Source organism: Lonchura striata, chromosome Z (assembly GCF_046129695.1).
Source record: "Lonchura striata isolate bLonStr1 chromosome Z, bLonStr1.mat, whole genome shotgun sequence".
Lineage (NCBI taxonomy): Eukaryota > Metazoa > Chordata > Aves > Passeriformes > Estrildidae > Lonchura > Lonchura striata.
The window spans coordinates 80,453,670-80,480,619 of NC_134642.1; the positions used below are offsets into that span (position 1 = coordinate 80,453,670).

Consider the following 26,950-nt stretch of genomic DNA (forward strand, 5'->3'; position numbering starts at 1 on the left):
CATGCACTGGGAATCCTTCAGAGAGTTTTGCATGCTTTTAGATTCCTATGGAAGTCCTTTTCCAGGCTGTGTAGAGGAAAAGCTTTCAAAGCTACATTTCTTTATTATTATTTTTTAATTTCAAAGCTGTTTTCTAGAAGCAGCTCCCAGCATGGTGTGATAAGCACTACCATTTTAGCACAGCTGTACTTCCCAGCAGGAAGTCCAGAGTGCTGACCAAGTTGACAAAGCAAGTATTGTTTGGCTCTTGAAAATGTGGGAAGCACTGGAGGTTTTCAGTGTTTTCAGGTAATTTAAAAAATTTGGGGGTTTATTATACTTACAGTATTTAAGGTCTTAACAGGAGAAGTTTGTTTTAACATAAAACCACAAGTTCTCCAATCTCTCCCGAAGCCTAAATTAATACTTGATAAATTCATGCAGATTGGTTCCTGTTGGTGTTTGTTAGCTGAGTGTTGGGCTTCAGAACCACCCATCCAAGAGCAAACACTAGGCTCAAGTGGAATTTAGATGGATTTTAATCAGTAGGAAGGTACACAGTCAGCTGCATCTGTGTGATCCATGATACTGAACAAAGCAGAATTTTGCAAGCCTTAGAGCTGCATTAATGCAGTACTCTTCTAAGCTGACAAATCCTACTGCTTTCTGCTAGCAGACAGCAAAACCAGTCTGCTTTTAGTGCCTCAGTTAGAAGGGCTCAGAAATTGTTGGTATTTCTGTGTATATTCCTGTATAGGGTAGGCATATTCTAAATATTAAACGACATTTTCTTCTCCATCTCCTAGTTTCCTGATCTTCTTACGACAGACTTAATGTTAAACCAGTGTTTAATTTTTAAAATATGGTAATTTGATTAATATAGAAATTAAAAATATTTGAACTCAGTTTTCTTCTCCGCCAGCATGAAGACGGTAAGAAGAAAAATTCACTGTAAGAAGTAAAATTATCAAGCTTTCTGAAACACTAGTTACAGCACTTGAAAAAAGCATAGGTATTTCAGATACATTTAATCCTTGCATTGCAGTTTAAAATGAAAATGGCTTTGATACCTAAATTAAAAGGAATATAGTCCTTTATACCAGCTGCTTGAAATGATTGCCGTTTATTTACAGCTGTAGAAAAAATGTTCGTTTGCCGAGTTACATGTCTGAAAACTAGTTCTGTCATTTATATTAATTTTTTATATTATTTTCCTTAAGATAATATTACAACAAATTTGTCAGTAACTCCCTTCCACTCCTTGTTATTGCAGTCTAAATTAAAGAAGGCAAGAGCAGGACAAATGATCTTGCTGCTAGTTTTACAAAAGAAGTCCAAAAATGTCTTTTTTCCTCTTCTTCATCCACATACAGGTGTTTTGGTTTTTGGTTGGTTGTTTTGTTTGTTTGAGATTTTTTTGTTTGTTTGAGATTTTTCTAGCTTTTGTGCAGATAATTAAATTTCCAGTGACCTGAAGCCAGTCCAGCTGTACAAGCTGGTCTCTAGGGCATTAATTTGGGATGTGGAATGGCTCTATGTTCTTACATTAAATCTGGCAGACTACCAAACAGAAAGTGGCTCTATTGCACTCCTCTGTGCTTATGAAGATATGCAGACTAGAGGTCTCATTTTTTTCTGTCCCAGAGTTCCCTTTTAGATCTAAGGAATGTAACACAAGAAACCCTCCAACTCAAATATCAAACTTATTATGTTTCTTTTCATTCTGGGGGGATGGATGGAGAAGAGATTGTTCAGATTAATTAGATTTTTTTTTAAACCATGTTCTATTAGGAAATCATTCTTCAGGTTTATTTGCTCTTGCACCTGAACTAAGAAGTCATGTCTTTCCCCTGTTTGTTTCAGACTCTTTTCTTTGGAAGGGATCACAATGCAGTTTTGATTTGACTCGAACCTGAAGGATGGTGTGGGAATGATCTTGGGGTCAGATTGGAGTAGGTGGGTGAAGTCTGATGGGGATCATTGCAGGATTCTTTTAAATTGGAAGATAATTTTAGTTTTGCAGGCTTTTGGAGAAAGTATGTGTTAGCTGTTTTTGCACTGAACAAATCTACATGGTTTGTATGGTTCCAGTGCCATAATTAGGGATAATTACAAGCAAAGTCATTACCAGAGCCAGAGCAGTCAAGATTGAAAGCCCTTTGGCTACCATATATGCGGTCAAAAATTTCCCGAATGTCTTGGAAAAAATGATCCTTTGGGAACCCAAAATGTTGCAGAGCCCTTGTAACCCACCCTGCCAAGTGAAATCCTGGATATTAGCTGGGGAGCAGCAGTGGAGAAGACAAGCTGTGGTTCCATGGCAAACATCCCTGTTCTTGCAATGTGAGTTTTGGTCTGTGGCCCAGTGCAGGGACATCTCACAGTGATTCTTTGGACTGCTGCTTTGTTTGTCTTCTCATTTCCTTATATTTTCAATCGGCTGTGAAGGGCAGTAGTTAGGAAGGGCATTTTAAAGACAACATTAAAGGAATTTCATTTTGGAAGTAACAGTGTTAAAATGTTGTGTAAGTGTGCCCCATCTTTATAATCCCTTCATTTCAGAATTGTAAGGTAATCATATGGGAATTAAAAGCTTAACATGAGCTCATCTTGCACATGTATTTATTATAAACTACTACTGACCTATATAAGAACTGTCTCTGAATGCTTCCTGTTTAAAGCTAAATCTCTTACCTAAAAAGTGAAAACTCCATTTGCTGACCAGAAAACAACATGATGGGTAAACAAAGAGAAATGTGATAATGAGGGGTGCCTAAATGACCTCTGCTTTGTTTTTTAATTTATATTGTCCTAGGGATTAACTGTTCAAACAAAAGAAATCCCTCAGAGTATTATGACTAACTTGGGAAATTCAGTTGTTTTTGTTGGCTTACTGTCAGATGAAATACAGCAGTTTGGTGTGATAAAATGTTCTCTCTAAATCAACAAATACTCTGTTGGATGGTCAATGAAATAACAGCGTTGGCCCATTAATAAAGAAAAATGGTATCAGTGTCTAGATGTAAGAGCAACAGCATAAAACACAGACTGTGGACAAATAGAGAAAATCATGAACAATTTTATCTGAATTCAAAACTTGTAAAATTCATGGAGAGACAAGAAGTAATCCATTGTCACCTATACTACGTTGTGCGTATACCTATCTGTCTCTCACATTTGCGAAAGACTTTTTGTGAGACTTTCCTGCCTGGTTCTTGCAGAAGACTAATATTTTTGTCTTTAAGGATTGCATTTATTTATTTATTTATTTTTAATGTCATAGCTAATTAGTATCAGCATTTTTCCCCATATAAAACATGGGGGAGCAGGTATGTTCACCTTAACCTCCAGAACTTGCGTAAGAGTGACATTATGCTTGATTTCCACACTCAGTGTTTGAATGCTTTGACTTTTTAGTAAACTAGTAAATCAAGATATATGTAAGAAAGCCATTTTTAGTATATGTGATGCTTTGTGAGCAAAACATTGTCTCTTTTGTTTTCATATAGTGCACTTAAAGTTTTATTCTATGTATGGCTTTTCAGTTTATTTAGTGTCTTCTGTATTGTTTCCACATGTATCAAAAATAAAAGAAGAAGACAATTGCTAGAAGTGATTCAAGTTTGTTAATTTTTTTTTGAGGAGTGTTCTAACCAGATAAATACACACTATAAAGAAATGTGGTAGTAGTTAAACTCTTTTCAGAAAATTATGAGTTGTTCATTCATGTGTTGTGGAGGGTGGTGTTTAGACAGATCATTTTCTTCATAGAAACATTTTAGTTTTAATAATTTTCTGTGAGGTTTCTTTTTATTTTATTTAGTTTGTGTGTTTGAAGGAATGAATGTTTAAAAGACCATGTCCTAGAGAGCTCATTGCTGTCATGTCCACTGCAGATCCAGTGTGTGATTTATTTTTGACATAGATGTTGTTTGTGAGTTTCTTCTTCTAATAAGCCAGCCGAGCAGTAAAGCTTGCAATGCTACTATGTTGGATTCAAATATATTTTCACTAAATAAAAAAGGAAGAATGAAGATATTTTATTTTGAGGATTTTTATTTTGAATGTGTTTGTAAAATAGTAAGCTATGGTAATTTAATGTAGTAAGAAAAGGAATATTAAGTATCTAGAGTATAATATCCCAGATTTATTTCAGTGTTGTGCATACTTTGGGATGTTGATGAATTAATACTCAAATTTGCAGAATCGAAGGTAAAAAGAATGGTAAAGAAGATGCCATGGTGTCTGGTTTTCATCTTCTGTCATGATGCCTTTGAAAAAATTGTGAGAAAGCTTATATTGTACTAGAACTAATGTACTTTTATGTCTAAATATTATTTAGTTGCGTTTTATTTTATCTGCAAGTTTAACTTCCAGTTATATCTTTTTCTGCTTATTGGAAAGAATAAATATACAAATCCTTATCGAGAATAGCAGATTGACCAGCAAGTTAGCAATTTAGCGGCTACACAAGTTTGTTTGTCTCATTTTAAGAAGAGGGACTTCGGAAAATGTGCTGATTGCAGATTGGACCTTGTTAGCCAATGTTTGTTTATAAAAAAGAGAAGATGTATGTTCAGAATATTCCAGAATCTAACTTAACTGTCTTGTACTGTTTTGACATGGATGCTGCACTTCATGATCTATAAGTCATGAGAGCTTAAAATTTTAGAAGTGCTGATCCTTTACATCAGGCATACTTGTGGCTTAATCACACCCGTTTTTAGGAGTAAGATTTCAGATACTATTTGTTCCCATTATGCCCCTTGACTAAATGTAAGATTTCCTTTTAAATGTCTATTGGGCCATTCTCTCGTTAGGAATGAGTCACTGCACTTACCAGATGTCATCCTCATGAGGTAAGCAGGTGATTCCATTTTCTTTTAAGTTGACAAACCACACTTGGTGACTTTACAGTCTGCATGCATAGCTCCCACTTCTTGATATTTAACCTTGAAAACCTGTTTTGTTCTGATCAGCTGTCTCTGATCATCAGTGTTTATTGATCCTTGTCATAAAACATAGAAGGTGCTGGAGATTATATTCTAATTGGCACAGCAATGTTTGGTTCAGTGTGTGCTTGCAAATTAGAATTTGAAGCCCAGCATATTCACAAAGACCTCTGATACACACTGCTTAACATATTGTCATGTGCTATATGCACATGCAGTTTCCATCTGTCTGTGTGTGTACTTCCTCAAGTAGGTGGTATATGAATACATTTGAGAGATATCCAAGTTTGCAATGGCATCTTCAGAAATCTAACAACAGTTTTTCTTCTAAGGTACCAGAAATTACGCATTTTGCTGAGAATACTTACTGTGTCCAATAACAGCACTTTTCCATCTCTGTGCAAAGTAAAAGTATTTTTAGCTGCATTCTCTCTTTTCCTTTTTTCATTTTATCTTCAGAGAAAATACTTTTGGTTGGCATTGCATACAATGAAATGTTTTGCCAAGGCTTATGTAGAAAAACACAACTGAAAAATTACATTAAGCTATGAAAACAAACTGTTCAGACAAGAATATTTAAATATGCTAAAATAAATATATTTGATCTGGAATTGCTGTTAGTGAATAGGCTACATGTAGTTACTAAACTGCAGTATAACCTGAGATGTTTTGTTTGAATCCTGAATGTAGTACAATACACATTTCTTAGTTTATCCTGTTGCATATTAGAATATTAGCATTATTTTCAGAACTGGATTGCAGAGTCTGATTTCTGATTGATCTAAGTTATCTGGTATGTTGTTACTTCTGCTAAGAGATAAATCAGATATAACGTAGTGGATTATAGTTGCTTCATGGACCAAAACCAGTGTTGTGATGTCTCCCCAGCAACTGGTCATAGGGAACTTGATGGTATTCCTTACTTTGATGAGAACATCTCAGTAACCCTGTGTGGAATTTTAAGGTTCTTGGTTCTTTGATGATTATTCAACTAAAATAATTGTAGAAAATTAAGTGCAGAATAAGTAGTCTTTTTCTTTTTACTTTAGAAAAACAGTAGTGTCTTAGTGAGGTTTCTGCCATTATCGGTATTTCTTTTCAACATAGTCTTAGGTCATGTGGAAAAAACAGTGAGATAGAAGAATTTGACTGATGATTTTCGTGGTGGTATAAATAAACACAGGAGCGTGAACAGCTGCAAAAGAATCTTCTGGGGTTGAGTAAGTGAATTGAATAAGTGGCAAATAAAATTCTGTGGTCAAAAGCATAGAAGAATTGTGGCTTCTAGAAAAGAGCCTTAACTTTATGTACACATGAGGACTGAATTAATATGGCAACAGCATAGAAAGAGGTATTAGAGATACTCTGAATGCCTGAAAAATAAAAGGGCTTTTCCATGTAATGTCAAGTTAGTGCTTAGTTTGGATCCACAGAGTTGTTCTGATATTGGGCATTACTGGGCATAAGTAGGGAAACAGAACATTTATAACTGTGCCAGGATGAATACATGCTGATCAAGAAGAAGAGTATTATGTTCTGTTCTGATGAACGTCCTTAGGGACGACCTAGTAGAGTTCATCATATTAGGTACCAGAAAAATCAAGTGATCTGAAAATCTTCCTGAAGTGGCATGATTGAATAAAACAGGACTTTTCAGGTGAAGACACAGGAGAAGGAGCAGGACAGGACAGATGTTGAGCTCTAATAAAAGATGATAAGTGTTGTGAGGAGAATTATTAGGAAATTAGTAGTTTTCCTGAATACTAGATCTAAGGGCATCAGGGCATCCAAATAACAGTGTGAGATAAACAGTGATAGATTGTTTTGTATCATGTGTTTGCATGTGAGGTAGAACCACTGGAGATGTGGTTTCAGGATGTCTGCAAGTCATGGCCAGAGGGAATCTGAGGAGAGGACATTCAAGAGAAATGAGCAGTAGGTTTTGCTCATGTATCCTCACTAGGCTCCTGCTGTTGGAGTGGAAAGAGGTTGGTTTGGAAATATGTTTGGTCTCTCTCTCTCTCAGTGTTAAGGATTGTGTTTGCTTTTGATTCTGTTCTTGATTCTTGTCTAGAGCACAAGTCATATGAGGAGCAGCTGAGGAAGCTGGGGATGGTCAGCCTGAAGAAAAGCTCATGGGGGACCTTTTCACTCTGTACAGCTTCCTGATAGGAGGTTGTTGGAGAGTTGGGAGTAGGTCCCTTCTCCAAGTAACAAGCAACAGGCTAAGAGGAAATGGCCTCAAGTTGTACTGGGCATGTTTAGATTGGATGTTATGAAAAATTTCTTCACTGAAGGAATTTTCAAGCCCAGGAACACTCTGCCAAGGACAGTAGTGGAGTCACCATCCCTGGATGTATCTAAAGGATGTGTAGATGTGGCACTGAGGGACATGGTTTCATGTAGGACTAGTCCAGTGGCTGCTTTAATGGCTGATCTTGAAGATTTTTCCCAGCCTAAGTGATTCAGTGATTCTGTTATCATCCTGTAATGTCAGTACTATGCTGCTGTGAGGTTGCAGACATTTTGCCACTCTTACGGCATCCTTCAGTTGTGGTATTTATTTGTTTCCCATCATCCTAGGTCTGTCTGTGCGTGCCTGGGTTACAGCTCTTCAGAGAAGAATCCTGTTTACGTGGATACAGACTGTAGTGAAAGAAACTTCTTTTTTTCTCTGCCTGCTTGAAGCAGTTGAACATAGATTTTCCCTCCTTAATTAGCCTATATGTCACCAAGTGATGAGAACTTTCTAGCACACTCTTCATTTGCTCATTGCTATGCAAGGAGTGTACCTCAGAAAGTGGTGTCTCTGTTGAATCTGCCCTTGTCCTGGCATTGTTTCCTTGCAACTTCCAGCCAGCTCTAATAAGTCAACTTCATTTTGTCTGAGTGATTTTTCAGCATTCTGGCTGATATGGCCAAATTTAAGATGTCTGGGGGTTTTTAACACTTTTGTACTCCTGGCTCTTAGGAGTTGTTATTACGGTAGTGCAGGCTCTCCTGTGTTAGCAGAGCTTTTTTTTTCTTCTCTAAACTTACAGGTCTTTAAAAGCATGTTTTGATCTCTACTCGCCTGGCACACAGAAGGTGCTTTGTCCTAATTTCTCTGATACTTCACTGAATTTTGTTGTTCCATTTTAAAGAGCGTTAGGCAGGAACATAAATTCCAGCCATCAATAAAAAGAAATGCAGAAGGATTTGGAAATACTGCATCTTTAGCTGATTTGAAGACAGTAACAAGTGAGGAGTTTGTGTAATAAGTTTCCTGCTTTTGAGAAGGAAGCTGTGTGAGGGAGTCAACCAACTAGTAATTTGCACAACTGAGTTTATTTTTACTCTTTCTCATTTTTAGACTTAAAACCCCAGAACAAACAAAACCCCCAAAAACAAATAAACAAAGGCATTTTATTTGGGTTTTCAGATTGAAATTACAATTTTTAGGCAGGTGATGCCATCCTGATTTTGCCACTTGGTCTGTACATCCTTAATACAACTTTACCTATTCTACAAAAAGGCTTTCCAAAGTCAGTGTGGTTAATGCTCCCAGGATGGATGAAAATATATATTTGTATAACATAGTGTTATTTTCTAATTTGCTACTGCAACGGAAGTCTTTAAATCTATATTTTCGGCATATAGTGTTGTGTGATGAGTGAAGTATTTATCTTGAAAGTTACTCCTTTATAGAAATTGAATCTACAGGAAGAACTGAACATTTTTACTAGATTTTTTTTTTTTTACATTATTAAAAGTAAGCTAAAACTCCATCTTCTTCTGTCAGCTGGATTTCTTAGCTAAGCTGTCTCCTTGAATGACTGTGGTCTCATTATGAGTGAGTCACATACTTTCTGGAAATTGCACTCCCCATCAGAAACACTGTCTTTGGACAGCCAAACTAGTAGGGGAGAAATAAGTGAGAATTACGAGATACACACCTCAGCACTGAACAGACTGCTCAAAATCCAAATGCACTCAGTATAAGCTAACAAAATACTTGCTTTCAGAGTAACCAAACTGTGTTTTGTATTCTGAAATAAAACCATTTTTTAAAAATTAGTGCATTAGCTGTGAATCAGCTAGATGTAGAAATTTAACATTTTACCTGCTTATTAAGGGAGAACATTAGAAACATAAGAGTATCTGACACATTAAAAGTCAGGTCCCTTCCAAAGGGTTGACAACACAGGCACAGCAGGTGCACATATGCCCCTGTTCTCAGTGTGAGCTTCTTTAAGCTTTGAATTCATCCCATTCTGCACAAGTGTAGTAAAAGTTGACAGAATATGGTGTTACCTAGTTTTGTTCTTTGAGTAGCCATGCTAGCTTTCAGATTTTTTCATATTTACTTGTTTTAACTACCTGAATGAACAGCCTTACTGCCTGTACATGATAAAAGCTGGTCTTGTCTGGGAGTGAAATGATGTTTATCTTTTTTTAGCAAATGCATTGTTTGGTGAACAGATAGGGAGAAAAGGGATTGATTCAGCAGTAGCATTCCTTGCCTGTGTTAATATTTGTGAAATAGGTGCTAAATTCTCAGCCTCTATAACTTGTGCTGTGTGAATTCACCCAGTAGTTTCGTTTTCTTATCTGCCTGGTTTTCATATAATTTCAACACATCCTTATCCAGCATGTAAGCACTTGAACTTTTGAAATCTTGCAAGGGAAAGCAGTAATCACAGCAAAAATATGTTCTTGTGATTTTTTTCACCTAATAAGAAGCTGCATCTTCATTTCCAGATTATTTCCCTTGCTCTTAGTTGGATTTTGCATCTGAAGAATGTTTTTTGTGGCTTTTTGTGCCCCATGCACTCCATCCTTTCAGGAGGGAAGAGGTGATACTGTTCTGAAGGCACATGAAGGTGACTGTCACATCAGGATAGTGACACAGGGAATTAAAACACTGATAGCATGGTAGATACTGCAGGAGATAGCACCATGGTTAGATCCTCCAAAATATAACTAATTTTGAAAATAGTGATGTGTATTGATCATTTGACAAATACTAATGTGTTAATGCAAGAAACTGCCATAAGCCAAACTAATTCTTACAAATTGTATCAAGTGATGAATTCTGGGAATTTAGTGACTGCATATCTAATGCAGTCAGGCATCTTTTTAGGCTCACATGAACTAAAAATGTGGTTATAAAAGTCATTTAGCATTCTACAAATCACAGATATGTAACATATCAGTAAATTTATTTAATCTGCAAAGAAGCAGCAGTGGCGTTATATTGTTGGGGGGCTGTGTGTTTCTATGATTTTACAATAAGTAATATTTTTAGATCTTTGCAATTCTTAAGTTTCTACCAGGATCCAAATTGGCTGGAAAATTGAAGAAATATTGTTTACTTTTCTTTTTAGAATTTAGGTGAAATAAAGCTGATGGTACATAAAGTTAATGCCATTACTGTAGACAATCCTCTTTCTGAGCATAAAATCAGATATAACTTTAGTTGACCTGACAGTGCACTTGCACTAAAAACTCGGTACTGTCTTCTGTAAGTGGTTACAGGAAGTGACAGCTCCTGAGCATGGTGGCACTGGGTGAATATTTTCCATTTAGAAAATGACATTGTTGGAAATTAAAATGAACAACATCATTTCACATAAGAAATGCCTTCCTCTTTCTGCAAGGTTGAAAGTTGAGTTGCTCCCATGTTCAACCTCAGTCAGCAGTGCTGTCATTGGTGGTGTTATCATGTGGACCTGGCTACAAGGTCGAGCAGCCTGAGCAGTTCTCAGCACTTGAAGGGCTAGAAGGGCTTCCCACAGGTCTGATTAAGCAGCAGCATAATTCACCAAAATGTGCAGGAGCAAAGAGCTCCTTCCAAGCACTCCCTCAGCCACTATGAATGTTGTACCATATGTGACAGAATTAATGCACTGTCAGGTTTATGTAGATAGGAAAGGTCATGTAAGATCTTGAACTTAAATTTCTACTATCTCTAAAAAAGAATAGTATTCTGATGCCTACCCCTCCACCATGGTTCTGACATTTAATGGTTTTGTGGCATTTGAGTGATGGTTTATTTAGTATGTTACCTTTTTTCCTGCTTTTCTAAATAGTAATTGAAACAACGCTCAGCTCCATTGGAGGTCAAAAATTACTTTCAATTTATTAATTTTATGTTATATTTTCAGCATACGAGGTTAAAAATATGAGTACCGATCCTGTCAGAAATACTGTAATTTAAAAATAATGATGATTTGGTTAACCATGATTTTTATTAATTCGTTATGCATATTCCCATTCTGTATGCTGCTAATAGATGTTGGATTGCTCTCTGAAATCGTGAACACTTTATTTGTGCAATTAAACCTGGTTTTATATTCAAATATTGTAAATACAGTGGTAACCAACATAACTGGCCTATGAGTATTTCTAGTGTGCTGCATCCAGAAGTTTCATATATTTAATTTTCATTGTGATTTTCACAGAATACACATAGCTATGACAAAAGTGAATATAACTAATAAAGCTTAATGTTTAAGGGATAGGGGGGAGAGAATGGTGTTTACAGAAGATCAAACATACCTGAATTGCCATCAAAATGTGTTTTTACATAGACCATATTTTGAAATATTCCCCTAAGTATTAATATTTATACTTACAGTTCCCAAAAATTGAATACACTCTAAGTCTTAACTCCTTGGGATTTCAAATCAGCCATTGTAAGCACTATTCTTCTGTGATTCCTTTCCTTATTAGCTGCTTGAGTAAATTCACAGCCCTTAAACCATGTTATTTACATGAACCCTTACCACTTAGCTGGGTGCATCTACTGTTAGTAAAGGTGCTTTTATTTACCATAGTTGTGCAGTTACATGGTGACAAATCTGACCTCTTTTATTTAATTATTCATAAAGTAAGTTTTATATCAGGATTATATTCACAGAGTCCCAACAAAAAAACCCAACCAACCAGACAAAAAATAGACAATGTTTCATTATGTCACAGTCCAGAGACTGTGAAGACACAAACCCTTTTAAATGATGATGAGTCATAGGGCCTGCTCCATTTCCAAAAACATTCTTTTGTACTTCTGCACAGAACAAGATAAACTAGGTTATACTTAAGTGACCATTAAAGTAATTTGACTTGCATTCTTTGAAAGAACAGAAAAAGCCTTGCAGCCTTTTCTTACAGATTTACATTTGTGTATTGTTTCAGTAAGTCACTGCTAAGTCAATAGAGTTTGCTTAGACTAAAGCTGTAAACCAGTACTAAAAGACTTACTGAAATTTGCATAACTAAACACATACTAATTGAACCTTGGAGAGTATTTTATGCTTTAGCAAACATTATATAAAATTTAATATAAAATTATCATGGAAAAATATATTTTCAAAGCACTCTATATATGTAAACAGCATTAGTGTTGAATCCTAGATTGTAAATAGTTAGTAAGTAAACATTTTCATTAGCACAGTAACAGATAACTTGCCATGTTTCCTCCCGAAGGATTATTGCAGAAAACTTCTCTGTTCCTTATTCAAGTTTAAAATTGCAAATTCCCCTGACTTGTCATTTTAGCACGCAGCCTCATTTTCCACCACTATCTGGCCATAGGGCTGCATCTCCTTCTCTGACCTTTGTCTCCTTTATTTAACTGCCTGTTGAATTGTCAGCTTAGATTTTGAAGTGCACTGTGATGGAGTTTAAAGTTGATGGTCACAGCTCTGTAATGGCATTGTCGCCTTAGCAATAGCACTGTGGAAAAGAAATGTAGAAAAATACAGGAAAACTAACTTGAAAAAAACTGCATGTGCTGTTGAAGGAAAAAGGGAGTTCTTAAGTTTCTAAATTCTAAATACAAAAGCTAAAAGTTAAAACTTAACTTTCTGAATTGAAACAGAAAATTCGAGCGAAGTGATTTAGTGTGCTAGTGTTTAACTGGTGCCAGTATTTAGAAAAGAGCAGTCCCTTGCTGCCTGGATGCCTCAGTCATGTAATTTGGTAGGGCAGGAAAAGCTGATGGTAGTTCCATCTTAGAGCAGGAAGATTCATCACATAGGGAAGTATCCTGAACATGCTGAAACAGCAGATGTGGCACACATGTGAGAGAGAGGCTTCTAAAAAGGGAATGGAGGGAGAGGTGCGATTTTCGATTTTTCCCTAAAGTGCTGTTTTCAGAGAAAAATGATTCATTAGTTATTTAAATTTGTCCAAGTTTCCAGTAACTCTCAAGACCACTTCACATATCCACACTGCCCTTTTAGACTTTAAGCCAAGACTGCTATCTGCAGGTCTGCCCTTGCATCACACTGTGCAGGAGCCCTTCTTTGAAAAACACCACATCAGTTGTTTGTCTGCCTTTGCTGACAGGGCAGATGTTATGTATACAGATGGCTGTATGGCTGATGAGGGTGCCCTTGAACATACTTAAAAGCAGAAGCACAGGGAAGATGTCTTTCCAAGAGTATGGACTTTATCACCCCAGGCTTGATCCTAAAGGCAAAACTGATGTTAAAAGGCAACACAGTAGGTGAATTGTGTTGAGGACCCAGCACACACTCAATCTGTATTTCAGGGTTTTGTCTTTGGACTAGTTTCAGCCTGATGGAATGAATGCCCATCAGCAGACCTGGGTGAAACTGCTGGCTTGGCTTGATCCAAAAGGAATTTGTTTCATGCTCTGAGATACCTGCAGTGGGAATCCAGGTACAGCTGGTGTGGAAGGATGGAAGTCTGGCATCAAATTGGTCCAAACTAAGCCATTAATGTCTTAGGTGGACAAACACCTTGACTCTTACCAGTAAACTGGAAATTTGGGTGTCTATACTCCGGAATTATTCTTCCCAGAGACGCATGGCAGCGGCTGCAGCACCTGGGCTGGTGCCATTTGGTCTGAGTCTAGGGCTTGAGATTATTTCCCCAGAACTCTGCACAATTCTGTACTCAAAATCCTTTTACTCTTCTCACTTTTTTTTTAGTAACAAGTAACAACACTTTGAATAGAAAAAAGCTTATCACTGCACTGCTTAAAAAAAGAATCTTGACTTTTTGTAGATGCCAAAGGTTTTTTTCCTCTTGAAAAGAGAATAATGTATTTAAAAGATACATTCTATGTAAGTTGCAAAGATACATTCTGTGTAAGTTCCAGTAATATTGACAGTAAGGTATGGCAGACTCTTAAAAACTTTTGTATGGGCATATTTTTAAATTGTCTAGAATTCATTAGTTTTCAGATCTAAACAAAACTACAATCCTGTGTACAGAGTCCATATATGAAAATTACAGAATACCTTCCATTAATTCAGAATTGTTTAATTCAGGTTTAACCTCCTGACTATTGCTGCTTCTAAAAATATTTTCTATGGCACAGTATGAAAAATGATATTTTAAATTTCAGTAAGGGCTTTTTGCCTTGTAGCCAATCTTTTTTATTTGTTCTTGCTATTGATGCATCTGTCATGATGATATTGAAAAGACTTTCACTAACTTGCATTTAATTTCCTACGTGAATTTAGGCCACTGAGCATTCAAGACCTGGGGCTTACCAGACCCCTTTAGTGTAATAGTCATTGTTTACTATGATTTTTTTGTAGATCAGAACTATTTCCTTCAGCTGTATAATTTTATCATATGTAGTTTCAATAGCACATGGCAGTATTCTCATATTTGAAGCTTCAGCTGCATGAAGGAATTTACATCTCTTTCTGGTGGGCCTGATGGTGGTTGAAATAGAAGTAGTAATAATACAAATAATAGGTGCCATGAAGGAAACCTAAATCTTTTGCTTCCAGGCATGGTAATGGTAGCATTTGTACTAATAATAACATGATTCTTTTTGCGGGTTTACAGTGGTACTAAAGCCTCAAAGAAAAATCCTGGGGATTGCCTCTAGTCAAGATACTTTTCTCTTAGTTACATATTCAAAATTTATTTTTACAAGACTGGCTGATTTCTCTGTGTTTACATTTATCCATCTCTTAATTCAAAATAACTGGTATTCACTTTGAGAAGAATTTTCAAATAATCCAATAGATTGAACTGCCAGATAGGTTTATGCAAGATACACTTTGCATCATGACAGTGCTGGGGTAAACATTGTAGAACATATCTGATGGGAATTAAAGTTATGACTCTTGATCACTGCTCACATAAAATATAATTTACATCAGTGTCTCAGTAGCTGTTAGATGAATGTGCACTTTAGGGTAGGATAGGATGTATTTACCTTGTGTGTTACTATTGTAAGGATTTCTTAATTAGGCTTAATTTCTTATAGGAGGTACTGAAACAATTACAAGGAAGTATTGAAGATGAGACAATGGCATCTTCTGGACAAATTGACTTACTGGAGCGACTTAAAGGTAAATCTAGAATTATGTTTTAAGTAGATTGATTTCTTTGTCTATTGTTTTTAGTTTGTGATAAAATTTTTGGAGTCAATTGTATCTTCTTTCCAGCACTAACCTTGATGATTAGGCATAGTCTCAGTGCCTGAACATTTTTGCTAAACATTTTAAGACACATTCTCAGGAAAAAAAAAGTTTCTCCATTTATACTTTTGCTACTGTAACTCTAGGATTTCATATGAATTATGTTTGATATAACTCACATTTCTTCAGAAAAAAAAAGTAACAGTTGGTGTAGTTCCAGCAATTTTCTAAATTTGTTTGCATATCCTGCACTCTCCATGTCATATTACTGGAATTGTTTCTGTCATTCTGCTTATTTATGCCGCCTTCCCTATAGCACGGGCTGGAATGTGTGTATCCCGTTGTATGGGAAGTGCCAGCAAGCCCAGACCACTAACTCCCTGTATTCATCCATCATCCTTGCCACTGACCCTGAAATTTCATAGGGATGAACAGGGTAGTCATCTGTTACATGATGGTGAAACATTTGCAGGACCTCCGGAAAAGAAATTGTTAGGAAGTGGGTCACAAGGTAATTCATATGATGTTTATGCAAAACTCTGTCCATTTCTTAAGTCCTCTGGGAAAGAGGCAGGCAGGCTTTTGTAGGATACTGTTCTGATTGCCAGGATTGTAGTTTGGCCATCTGCTCAGATAACTGCTGTTCTCCTAGTCCACCATATCCATTGTTTTTGTTCACAGTATTTTTGCTGCATTTCTGTGCAAAATGCTTCCATAAAAAAACACATGGATTTGTTCGGGAAGTAAGAAATGATCTTTTTGTGCTACTGAACCTTCAGCTCTGAAAAATGTTTGCTGTTTATTATCCAGAACTGAATTTGGAAAGCACCAGCTTCGCTGGGGTGAAGTTAAGGCCAAAGATGTCCGTGCGCTCATATGGGAGCCGGGAAGGGTCCGTGTCCAGCCGCTCAGGGGAGTGCAGCCCAGTCCCCATGGGGTCATTTCCAAGAAGAGGCTTTATGAATGGAAGCAGAGAAAGCACTGGTTACTTAGAAGAGCTAGAAAAAGAGAGGTAAATTTATTTTTCTTCCAATATGGATTGACTTCTAATCTTAATGTGGAAGTTTACTGACACACTTAGTATTTAGCTGTCACGAATACGGTTTTGATCAGTGGTGTATTCACCTATCATTAACCTTGACAGATAAAAAACCAGGAATCTACATTTTATTAAATGCATATGCAGAAAAATACTTTAAAAATCACGAAGTATCATTCAGTTTCTACTGCTTTTTCATTTGTGCATTTCATTGTTACTCTTTGCTGGCTGAAGGGTTTTTTTGTTTTGATAAGCAGGTTGTCACTGTCTCACATATATTTAAGTAGCAAGGGTGCAGTGTTCTTCCATATCGCCTCGCCACTGTTGCTAAATGCTGAAGCTGTAACAAGATGATGGTTAAATAGTTTTCTCTTGTTTCCAAATGATTGTTTAGTATCATAACTGGTTTATCAATTATTTACTGTTAGCAGACATTTACCTTGTTACTCTACACTCTCAGCAAATGCATCAACCAAAGCACGTGTTCTTATCTTCAAGATGTTGTTCCCATCAAATGTTTTGTATCGACAAAATCCTGGAATTTCTTTTCTTGAAAGGCAGTGGTACCCATTTATAGGAAGAACATACTTTCAAGTCACAATACAGAATTGTAGCACTTCATCAGTCACTTACAAAGGAAATGCAAAGTTAAGAGACATGCAGCTGTTTCCACTGAACCCATCTTTATTTCTTAAAATGAATCTGACTAAAATACCAGATGTTTTCAGAAGCCCATCTGCAAGACAGGGTTTCCTAAAGATTCTTTCCTACTTAATGGATGGGATATCAAGCTGTGGGCTGCAAAACCAGATAAACTGCAATACAGTATTTTTATGCCTAGTAGACATTAACTAGCAAAAAAATCCAGTTTGAAGTTGTAATAGAAAAGCTTTATGGTTAACGAGCATGTTGTGGATAGCCCTCTAGAAACCCCTTCTCTAAAGGATTTTCTCTGGAGTTCAGCAAAATTTTTGCAGCTAAGACCTGAAAGGACAATGCTTTTCTCCCAAGATCCAGGTCCCTGGTGTTTTTGGTCCTATCAGCAGAATAAAAGTAACTGCCCTGGGTCCATACTGAGCCTGTTGTAGCAACCACTCAATTTTTTAACTTTTAGCCAGAACCACCACTAATGACACTTGTTCTATTGCATAAAATGTAGATTTCTGAGGAGCTGTATAAGAATATTTAGAAATTTGTGAATCTTATTTCTTGTTCATCTTATTCTTCATGAGTCTGATGTGTTTGTTATTTACTGTCTTAACAAACTGTGCATTTGCTTGTATTATTCCAGTGCTGTGTTTTACTACAGGTGATACTAAAATCTTTAAACATAGTTGGAACTTTCAGTGTGGTTCCAGTGAACCCCTGCTCACTTGGAACAAGCAGTGTTTATAGCAGCCAGAGTTCTTTAAGGTGATTAGCACCTCTGATTTATGATCTGTGATCTTACCCCATCCTGGTGGATTCTGAGGTGATTGTTCTTAGGACATTTTTCTTGGCAGTGAAGACAGCTTAGGCAGTAAACCAGCCTGTGTTTAAATAATGCTGTAGAAAAGGGATGAGGATGTTTTAATTTCAGAGTAGCTTAGACACTGTTACTGTCATAGCTGATGGAGTAAATATTTGTGCTGATGGAGAAGATGGATATATGGAGGCATGGCTAGATCACATCTGGCTTCATTATTAGTAAAATGACAGATAATGCAAAACTGCTCTGTTCTTTCAGCTGTTTCAGGGTACAAGTGGAAGCTTGTAGGGCTCTGGTAAGAACCCTGGTTAGCTAAATTAATCACAACTTGGGGGCTATAGGACTGTACATCTAAAACCACTGCCATTTCTAAAAGAAAAAAAGAAAATTAAACACTTATTTTCCTGTGTTTTGTGTATGAATTTGTTTGGCATATTTACTAAATTTCTGTGTCTCTAAATGTAATATATATTTGCTAATCAGTTTTGGATTTTTGCACTTAAGCAGACTTTCAAGAACGTGTTAAACTTGACAAGCATAAAATAATTTAGAATAAAATAACACTTTGCAGAAATATGCAGCAGGAGACCATTTCCATTCAGTATTTTAACATGCTGGTACAATATATGCTACTTAAGGGCAGCAGTGTTTGTGTGAGGACTACATGATGTATTAAAATATTTACAGCAATTTGGTGGGCACCTGGCATCCAGTCAGGATCAACCCACCACTTGACTGAAAGTGAACTTATGAGAGGAAGACAATTTATCAATTGATTCGCCTGCTAGAATAAAGATGAAATTATTGGCACATATATAATTTTCTTGGCTCTCCTCTAATTCCAAAGTTTAAAAAAAAGACAAAGAGAAAAATGGGCAGTGGCAGCACTGTGCTTTTAAATTGCCAGTTTAGAATATTCTAATCATGAAATATCTCTTGTTTTCTCTGGCTGTTTCAATGTATACTTGATACTTATATCAACGAGAAATTTTTTCAGAGTCCACTGCAGGTTAATTTTTTTGTGTGTTTGCCCTTGGCAATTTAGCAAATTTAATAATCTCACATTTTTAAATTCTGTAATTGGCCACTAAAGATGACAGTCTTCTCTGAAATGTTATATATTTTATATGAAAATGTTTGCATTCTTTATTCCTTCTGGCTTGTGCCATTTGTTTTTTTATTTCCTTGATGTTGATTTGGAGCATTTTCTATCTTGTGGTTTCTTTCTTCCATTGTGTTTCTCCTTTTGGCTGGCCAGTAGAACTGACCTCAAACTTTACAGCATCAGCAGTGCTTTTCAAGATGTTATTTTATCTCCCACCAATTGAAGTGAAAGTATTAATTATAGTTGTAGTTTACATAATACAAGTAGAGTAGCATATAGTTTGTTTCCCTTTCCCTTTTAGCCAGGAATAATATTGACATAATCATGCAGAAAATACTTGAAAAAGAAGTCAAGAGTTTTCTGCATTCATTCAGCTTCCTCTATTGCTGGGAGCTTCAAAAGTGCCATGTGAGAGGTCTTTGAAAAACCCACCCTTCAGAAGAACAGCTCAAATTGAAAACATTCTGTTAACTCATAAAAATATTGTAAAGTTCCAAAAGCTTTCCCCATTTGCTGTGCTGAATTCTCAGTGAACTTGACAGGGTATGACAGAGAACAGAATTTTCTCTGATGCTGTGAGAGTCCTAATGTAAACATCTTAGGGGTATAAAAAAGGTGAAATAACTGCGCTGGTTTTTTCCATCTTGTTTTTCATGACCAGTAGCAGCTCTTCCACTTTAAATCCTCTCCTAACGCCGAGAAGCTCCAGAAGGCTGAGAAGCAGCTGTACTTCTAGTTGGAATAGTATCTGAGAGCAACGTTAAACGGGGGGAGCAGCTTATCAGACACATCTACAGAGAACTGCTGCTTATTGCTGCTTATTTTCATGGAAACTGAAGTGCTGCCTGCTGTAGTTGTAGCAACCCTTCAGGTTCTGTGCTGGGTGAACCTAAAGACTGCCAAAACCTGAATTCTCATGGAGCAGTGATACCAAACTAGTAATCCCATATGAAGCATCACTTCAGAAAACAAAATGACAATATTAAACAAGTCACCCTCGGGTTATGCATTATGTTGTTTATGCAGCACTGATGGTTCCTAAGTTATTTTCTTGCTTCCAGCATCTATTGGGCATGTCAAAACAGATTGAATGACACACTGTGTCACATTCTGAGTACCCTACATTTCCTAAGAGGAACTTAATCACATGTTTATGTAGCTGAAAGTAATCCCTCCAGTTTCTGCTACCAGTTCTCTGACATCCGGAGGCAGAATTAGTTAGTCCTTTCACATTTGCAAGTCCTCAAAAGCTAAAATACTTTTTATAAGGATTGCATTAATTGTGCTTTTGCAAATTTTATTCCACATCTTGGACACAACTGGTGCCTGGGCACTCAAGATGGTAAAAAGGGAAGCCATGCAGAATTCCAGTCTGTACAGAGATTAGGCACTAGGGCTGTGTGGCAAGAGAATGGGCAGGTGAGAGGCAAAAAAGCTTCCTCAACGAGCTTTCCCCAAGCACCATCTAGTAGTTTTCCCTTCAGTCTGTCTTAAGGACTTTAGGAATTTCTGCCAGCCACATCCTTCTGACTGAAGAATTACTGCCGTCCTGTGATAGTGCTCCACTTACCTGCCAAATTATGGTAATTGTTTGTTACTTCTTTTCAATAATTTTTATTGTAAACCTTGGCATCCTTAAATCTGTTCCAACATGACTGTTTGATCAAGTCTGGAAATTTATGTCATTTTGTTCATGTTTACAAACATTTAGCACTCTTAGATGTGTGTAGTTTTCCAGTGTCACATTCAAGCGGAGGGATCCTCTAATTAAATTTTCCATTTGCACGCAGGCCAAGCCACTTGTATAGGATATGGAATAAATGTTTAAATCATCAAAATTAGCTTGAAATATTTTTAAAGCAGGAAATAAGTCAGATTATTTTAAATACAAATTTTAAATTTTTTCTTCTTTATTCTGTGTGGAACATTAATTACCTTCTCAAATAATGTCTGTGATTCATTATCAGAATAGTCAGGGGAAATTTGTACTTTTGCTGTATGCTGTGTAATTGTTCCTTAATGACTTACAAGAATTATTCATAATGTGTTTGTGTGCTTTATTAAAGGTTCATTTGCTCAGAACTGCTGGAGCCAGGGAGGGATGCAAAAGTTAAGGGATGGGAAATAATACTGGGCAAACTTGTATGCAGCTTTCTGTCTTCTGGCTAAGTGTTGGTTTTGTCATCTCTGTTAATGAGCAATATTAAAACATCAGAAGGAAGAACAGTACTCACAGAAAGCATTAGAAAGAAAATAATAAACTTGTATTAAAAAAAGGAGTGGCTTTTCTGTTTATTCCTACTAGCCAGATTTTGCTGAAAAATTTTGGTGTATATTTTGAGGAGTATTGTAGACATGAGCATTATTTTACTATATTCATGAGATTTAGAATTATATAAAATTCAGTTCTTTAAGGATTGATACAAGTAGTATGTGAAATTTTTAAATAATTTTTTTCCTTGGTAGTCTGCATATATTACTCATTTTGTCTTTCCCAGTTATTACTCAGGTATGCAGTATGCTTATGATACCCATTTAAAATATATTTAATAGCTGTAAATATAGCTTGTCTATAACATTTGGTGGAAAATACTGGTTTAAAATATTTTAGACACTCACAGAAATGGCTTATTTTGTGTGCTTTACCCATAGTTTTGCTATGGGTGACAAAACAAGTAAAAGGACAGTGCAAAGGTGAAGATTCTCAATTCAGTAATTCAGGATTGAGGGTTGTACATGACCTTTTCTTAAATGCTGTTTGCACTATACAAAGTATATTTTTGAAAGAAGCTGGGTACAACTTAACACACCATTAATAACTGGTTTTGCTTTCACAAAAGATCTCTTAGCGTTGGATTTTTAGAGTAGTGATTTTTAGAGAAATATGTATATTTTTCTGTCTCATAGATAAGAACCTGAAATGCTTAGCACAGATGATTGGATAGGTTGATTAGCCAGGACCAGGGAACTGAACTCAAATGGTGCCTTCTTTAAACTTCCAGATGGAAATGAGGTGTTAATGATGAGAAACTTCCTCCTTCTGCTTTTAATAGATCTCTGTTGCTTGCGGAGCTTGAGAAGGAAGAGAAGGAAAAGGACTGGTATTATGCCCAGCTTCAGAACCTGACTAAAAGGATTGATAGTCTCCCTCTTACTGAAAATGTAAGTACCTTCTGAGTGCTTGGTGAGATGTCGTGTGCTACAGTCTCTGTTTAGATGCTGTGTGTATTTAATTAATTTGGTGGCATTCTCTACTATCACTTTAGTTCAAAATTTTTTTTCATTCGGTATGTAATGATAACTTAGCTTAAATGATGCATTTCCTATAGAATTCTACACATCAAAATTCATACATATCATATAAATGTCAGTGAAAACAGAGGAACATTGAGAAGTCATTATGACAAATTAATTGACAAATTAATGACAAATGCATGTCAGTACACTTCCTTAACTCTGTTCTCCCCTGTTCCCCTGTAAAGTGATTCTATAGCAAACTCTCTTCTCCCCGGTAAAGTGATTCTATAGCTTATGCTGGTGTTGCTGTAAGGTTTTACTGTGGCATCTCCAAAGCATTTACATTCAAGTCACCGTTACCTGGGATAATAATGTCTGATATCCCACATAATGTAGGATTTCCTGTTAGATGTCAGCAACATGGATGTATTTCAAGTGCATCCTTCACACATAGAGTTGGGAAGGTGTGGTTGAAAGAGTCACACCTGATGAAGGATCAGTCAGCCTTCTGGAACTGGAAACAGACAGCAGAAGCACTTCTTTGGTGGGTAGAACTAACACTTGAGTCATGGCCAAGCTTAGCAGAGTACCACAACCAAGGGAGAAGGCATGAAAAAGATTTTGAGGAACTTCAGCCCATTCTCAAAGCACTGTCAGCTCTGTGTCAATCTGTTGTAAATTTTAAGGTCTTCTTCTCTGTTCCATAGATAATGAGTTCACTTAGCTACTCTTAGGATTAGAATGCACTACTTAACATCCACACTAAAGACCTTTTGTGGCAATTTATATCCATTACTGCCTAGGCCAGACACAGCAAACTGACATTTGGTTCTTGCAGATGATTGTCTTGTTTTGACTTTCTGAATTGACCTTGGTGAAGTCTTCTGGAAAGACTGCTCTTGGAGACTTACTTATTTACAGACTGAGTAATAGACCAAAGCCAGTGAAGGGCTTTGCTTCTGCCTCAAAATATCTTTTAGTTCAAAAGTCCTCCCTTAGGCTGTATTGCTGCTCTTAGGTCTAACACTTGTGCTCTTTTCACAGGGAGTGCAGTAGCTTAATACTTTTGAATAGTTTTGAAAATGCCAATTCAGATGGCACACATCACAATTTTGTTGGTAGCAGCCAGATATTCCTGTAGGGAATTATGATTTCATAGTGCTTATTTATTATATTCAGCAATTTGACAAAACTCAGGTATAGTCTGCTGCTTGAACATCATTGCGTTCTTGTTTCTCTAATGCAGTCATGTTTTAAGAGTGTATTACTCTGTTTTATGAAATTTATTATAGAAAAGTAATGGTCCTGCTTTTTGTTCTGAGAAATACATTGTTTACATCAATAGTATTTGCTAAATGCCTTCCCTGTACTCTGGTTTCAGTTCTCCTTGCAAACAGATATGACCAGAAGGCAGCTGGAGTATGAGGCCAGGCAAATCAGAGCTGCAATGGAAGAACAGCTGGGCACTTGTCAGGACATGGAGAAGCGAGCACAGGTAGAGTTTGCCTTCCACCATTAAAAGCAAGGGGAAAAGTTTTCCTGCATATTTATTAAATTACTGGTAATTGTATCTTTAAACTGTATGTAAACACAGCATTTAGTTAGCCTTTCAAATACAAAATAGAATCAGGACATAAGAAATAATAGGGCAAGAAGTACCCTCATCTGCCTGTTGTAAATAATCCTTTGGATTCAGCAGATGTAGACAATCTATCAAAGATAAAATACTTTTTAATTATAATTTCCTTACAATTTACTACCATTTTACCTTCACAAAAGCCACTGTATTTGCAACTGCTTTATTTTGCATCTTTTTTGCTGTGTTTCTTCATGCTTCTGAGTTTAGAATAAAATCCAGCTACTGTTAAGTTTCCTTAGCCAGAAAAGATATAGCAGGGGATAATCTTTTCAAACAAGATGTTCAAGTAAAATGTAATTCAGTTACATATCTGGGAGTTTTTCGCTCTCACCAAGAGTTGTTTTGCATTCATGATGATGATATGTACATACCTAACCACATGGCCCACCTGTTTGGAAGTATAAATCAGAATGCAATCATGTACAAATTATAAATTAAATAATCAGTTGGTTGCTGGTTATAAGAAATAATCCTCCATTGCAGAAAAGCAACAATTTGGATTATTTATTACCATTTATTTCTAGATGTATTAAATAACCAATTTAGTAAGATTTTAGGGTTTTATGGTGAATATGATGATAATCAGTATTTTCAGTAGAAAGTCTTTTTAGACATTACCTCCCTTGCTACGTTGACTCAACACGAAATTTTACTACATGAGAAACATTTCTAATTTGGCTTTACATTTAAGTTAAAGCAACTGTACTGATTACAAGAGGTAATTAGAATAGTTGTTTTAAAGTGAGTAATTTAGTGGACTTTTCAGAAAACTCTGACAGTTGAAAGTATTTAGCCACGGAGATACCCTGCAGCTGTGGGTTACGTGTGCAGGGCTGTGCAGGCGTTTGGCTGATGCTCTCAGGCAGGCCCAGGTTCAGGCTGCGTGGGGAGTCACTGGCTTGGTCTGGGAGCTGTAGGGCAGTTACTGAGGGTTATCAGCAGGGGTGATGCCCTGCACAGTTTCAGCTGTGCAGTTTGTACCAGCCTGTCCCCAGTGAAGGTCCTGCACAGCAAAACTCCTGGGAAAGTTCTGCTGCTGCTAACTTGCTTAAGTTAGAGGAAGATGAATTAAGCTAAACAGGCAGGCTAGGCTGCTGGCAGCATCCTAAATGCACTTGGGCAGGGATTAAAAGAAATTATTCAGACACACAACTTGGCTGTAGTCATCTCACTATGTGGAAGTAATCAAGTTGACCCTGAATTTGCTTCTTCCTTGATTTTTGAAGGGTTTTAATTTTAGTGGGGGGAAGAATGCTGCCAAGATCATGTTGAAATATATTATGGGCTTCTGAATTAATGTTTGACATGGAGTCTGTCACAGCTGTTTCACTTTCTCTCTGTATGTGCGTAGCACTTACATGCAGAAATTACAGTGCCTATTATAGAAAGATTATTATATATAATAATATATATATTATAAAATGATTATATAAAGATTATTGAATACAAAGTAACTGCTTCTGCATGTGCTGCTTGTGAATTTATCTGGTATTCCTCTTGATTTCTGTCTGCCAAGGACCAGTGCCAAAAATGTGTAGACGCTCACTGATATGCAAATGCATAAGAGCAATTTGTGCATTATTTCACTGTGATCTTTAAATGTGCAAAATGAAACATTTGTATTTGGCAAGGATATTCAACTTGTTAGTTTAACCATTTTCTTTCTGCTCAATATTTTCTTTCCACCCAGACTGATTGGGATACACAATACTGTTCAAAATGCAGGCTTAAGGGAGGGAACATTTCAGCCACATAAAGGTTGGCGTTGCAGACATCTTAAATTAAGAGTCCCAGAGATTATTCTGTGAGAGAGCTGATAACCTGCAGTTGCCCAGGTTGCACTTTTGCACTTTTCTGTAGCTGCCCTTTCTCGTGAACTTTTAAACAATGGCTTTCTTCCATTTTTTGTGTGGCATGATTTGGCTTTGTTTCCTTCTGAAGCAACTTAACTTAGCAGCTCACTGTTGATGTCTTCTATGAAGATTGCTCACAAGCACATGCCCAGCAGTTGTTCAGAAAGATGGATAAGAAGGCTGTTGACAAATTATTTCAGCTAGTTTAATGATTTACACTAACTTTTAAACTTGTAGCTATTATCTGAAGCCAGTAACTTCACATAGTAGTGCTTACTTGAAAAAAAGGAAAAAAGCATTCTTAACGATGTTTTATTTTTACTTTTCTTATTTCTTCAAATGTTGAAGCCAATATATTTAGTAATAAGTAGTAGCAAACTTAATTTCTGTAAGATATATTTAAAAATACTTCAATTCTAAGACTGAATTCATGTTCACATAGAATTTATTTTTCCTTCAAGTCAGACCAAAAAGGATCTTTTTTTTGAGGTTAAGAGTTCCTTAAAATCTTACATTAAATTACCATTCTTAAAAGAATTGATCCCAAGATCTCTAAAAGTTTGCTAAAGCAGCAGACCACTAAAGATAAAAGAAATTTAGATCCTGGAGTTTCACACAGATAAAGATTTCAGTACTGTTACATTTATATGATGGTCTTGTATGTATACCAAGCCATTAACGCATTTGTCTTTTCTTTATGTTTATTTTGGAAAAAACCCAACCAAACAAAGAAGGCAGACAACATTTAATAAACAAAATGTTATTCCTTATTTTTGCTTTCTATATAGCGATTATTTTTCTGTCACTGTGAGTGTGAAGGAATTTTATTTTTGTTTTGTTAGACACATTTCTGGGACAGTAAAAGCCAAATAATTCATAACTTCAAAGGTAAAGTTACTTTCTGCAAATATTTTATGTTAATAAAAATTACAAGTAAATATAATAATAAATAGGAGTGTAGTTGAACAAATAGAAATCAAAGGTGATATTGCTCAAGTAGGTTCTAAAGTTAAAAACGTTGCTTGTTCCATTGTTTTGCCCATTTGCCATTAGGCTCTACCTCTTTGTGGCAAGAAATGCGTCCCTTTTTTCTGTTTCTACGGTGTTTGGCACAAAGTACGGTCCTGGTTAGTGGAACTCCCCAGTTTCCCTGTACTAGAAGAAAATTAATTACAAGAATGATCTGATGTTTAAATCCCTGAACTGAAATTGGAAAAGGTGGATAGAATTCCTGTCCCTTTGGAGGACTCAGTTAATAATACTTGACAAATCATTCAATATTTAATT

General features: G+C 36.3%; 1 protein-coding gene across 3 annotated transcripts in view; it reads left to right on the forward strand.

Annotated features, from left to right (window-relative positions):
* The window catches only part of APC (APC regulator of Wnt signaling pathway), a 93,938-nt gene that overhangs the window by 32,791 nt on the left and 34,197 nt on the right, over positions 1–26,950 (forward strand). For all 3 annotated transcript variants that reach the window (XM_021524795.3, XM_021524794.2, XM_021524796.2), the window contains exons 3-6: positions 15,169–15,253; positions 16,133–16,334; positions 21,988–22,096; positions 23,553–23,666. In XM_021524795.3, the coding sequence (XP_021380470.1) occupies positions 15,169–15,253; positions 16,133–16,334; positions 21,988–22,096; positions 23,553–23,666 (510 nt within the window). The remainder of the gene's footprint in view (positions 1–15,168; positions 15,254–16,132; positions 16,335–21,987; positions 22,097–23,552; positions 23,667–26,950) is intronic.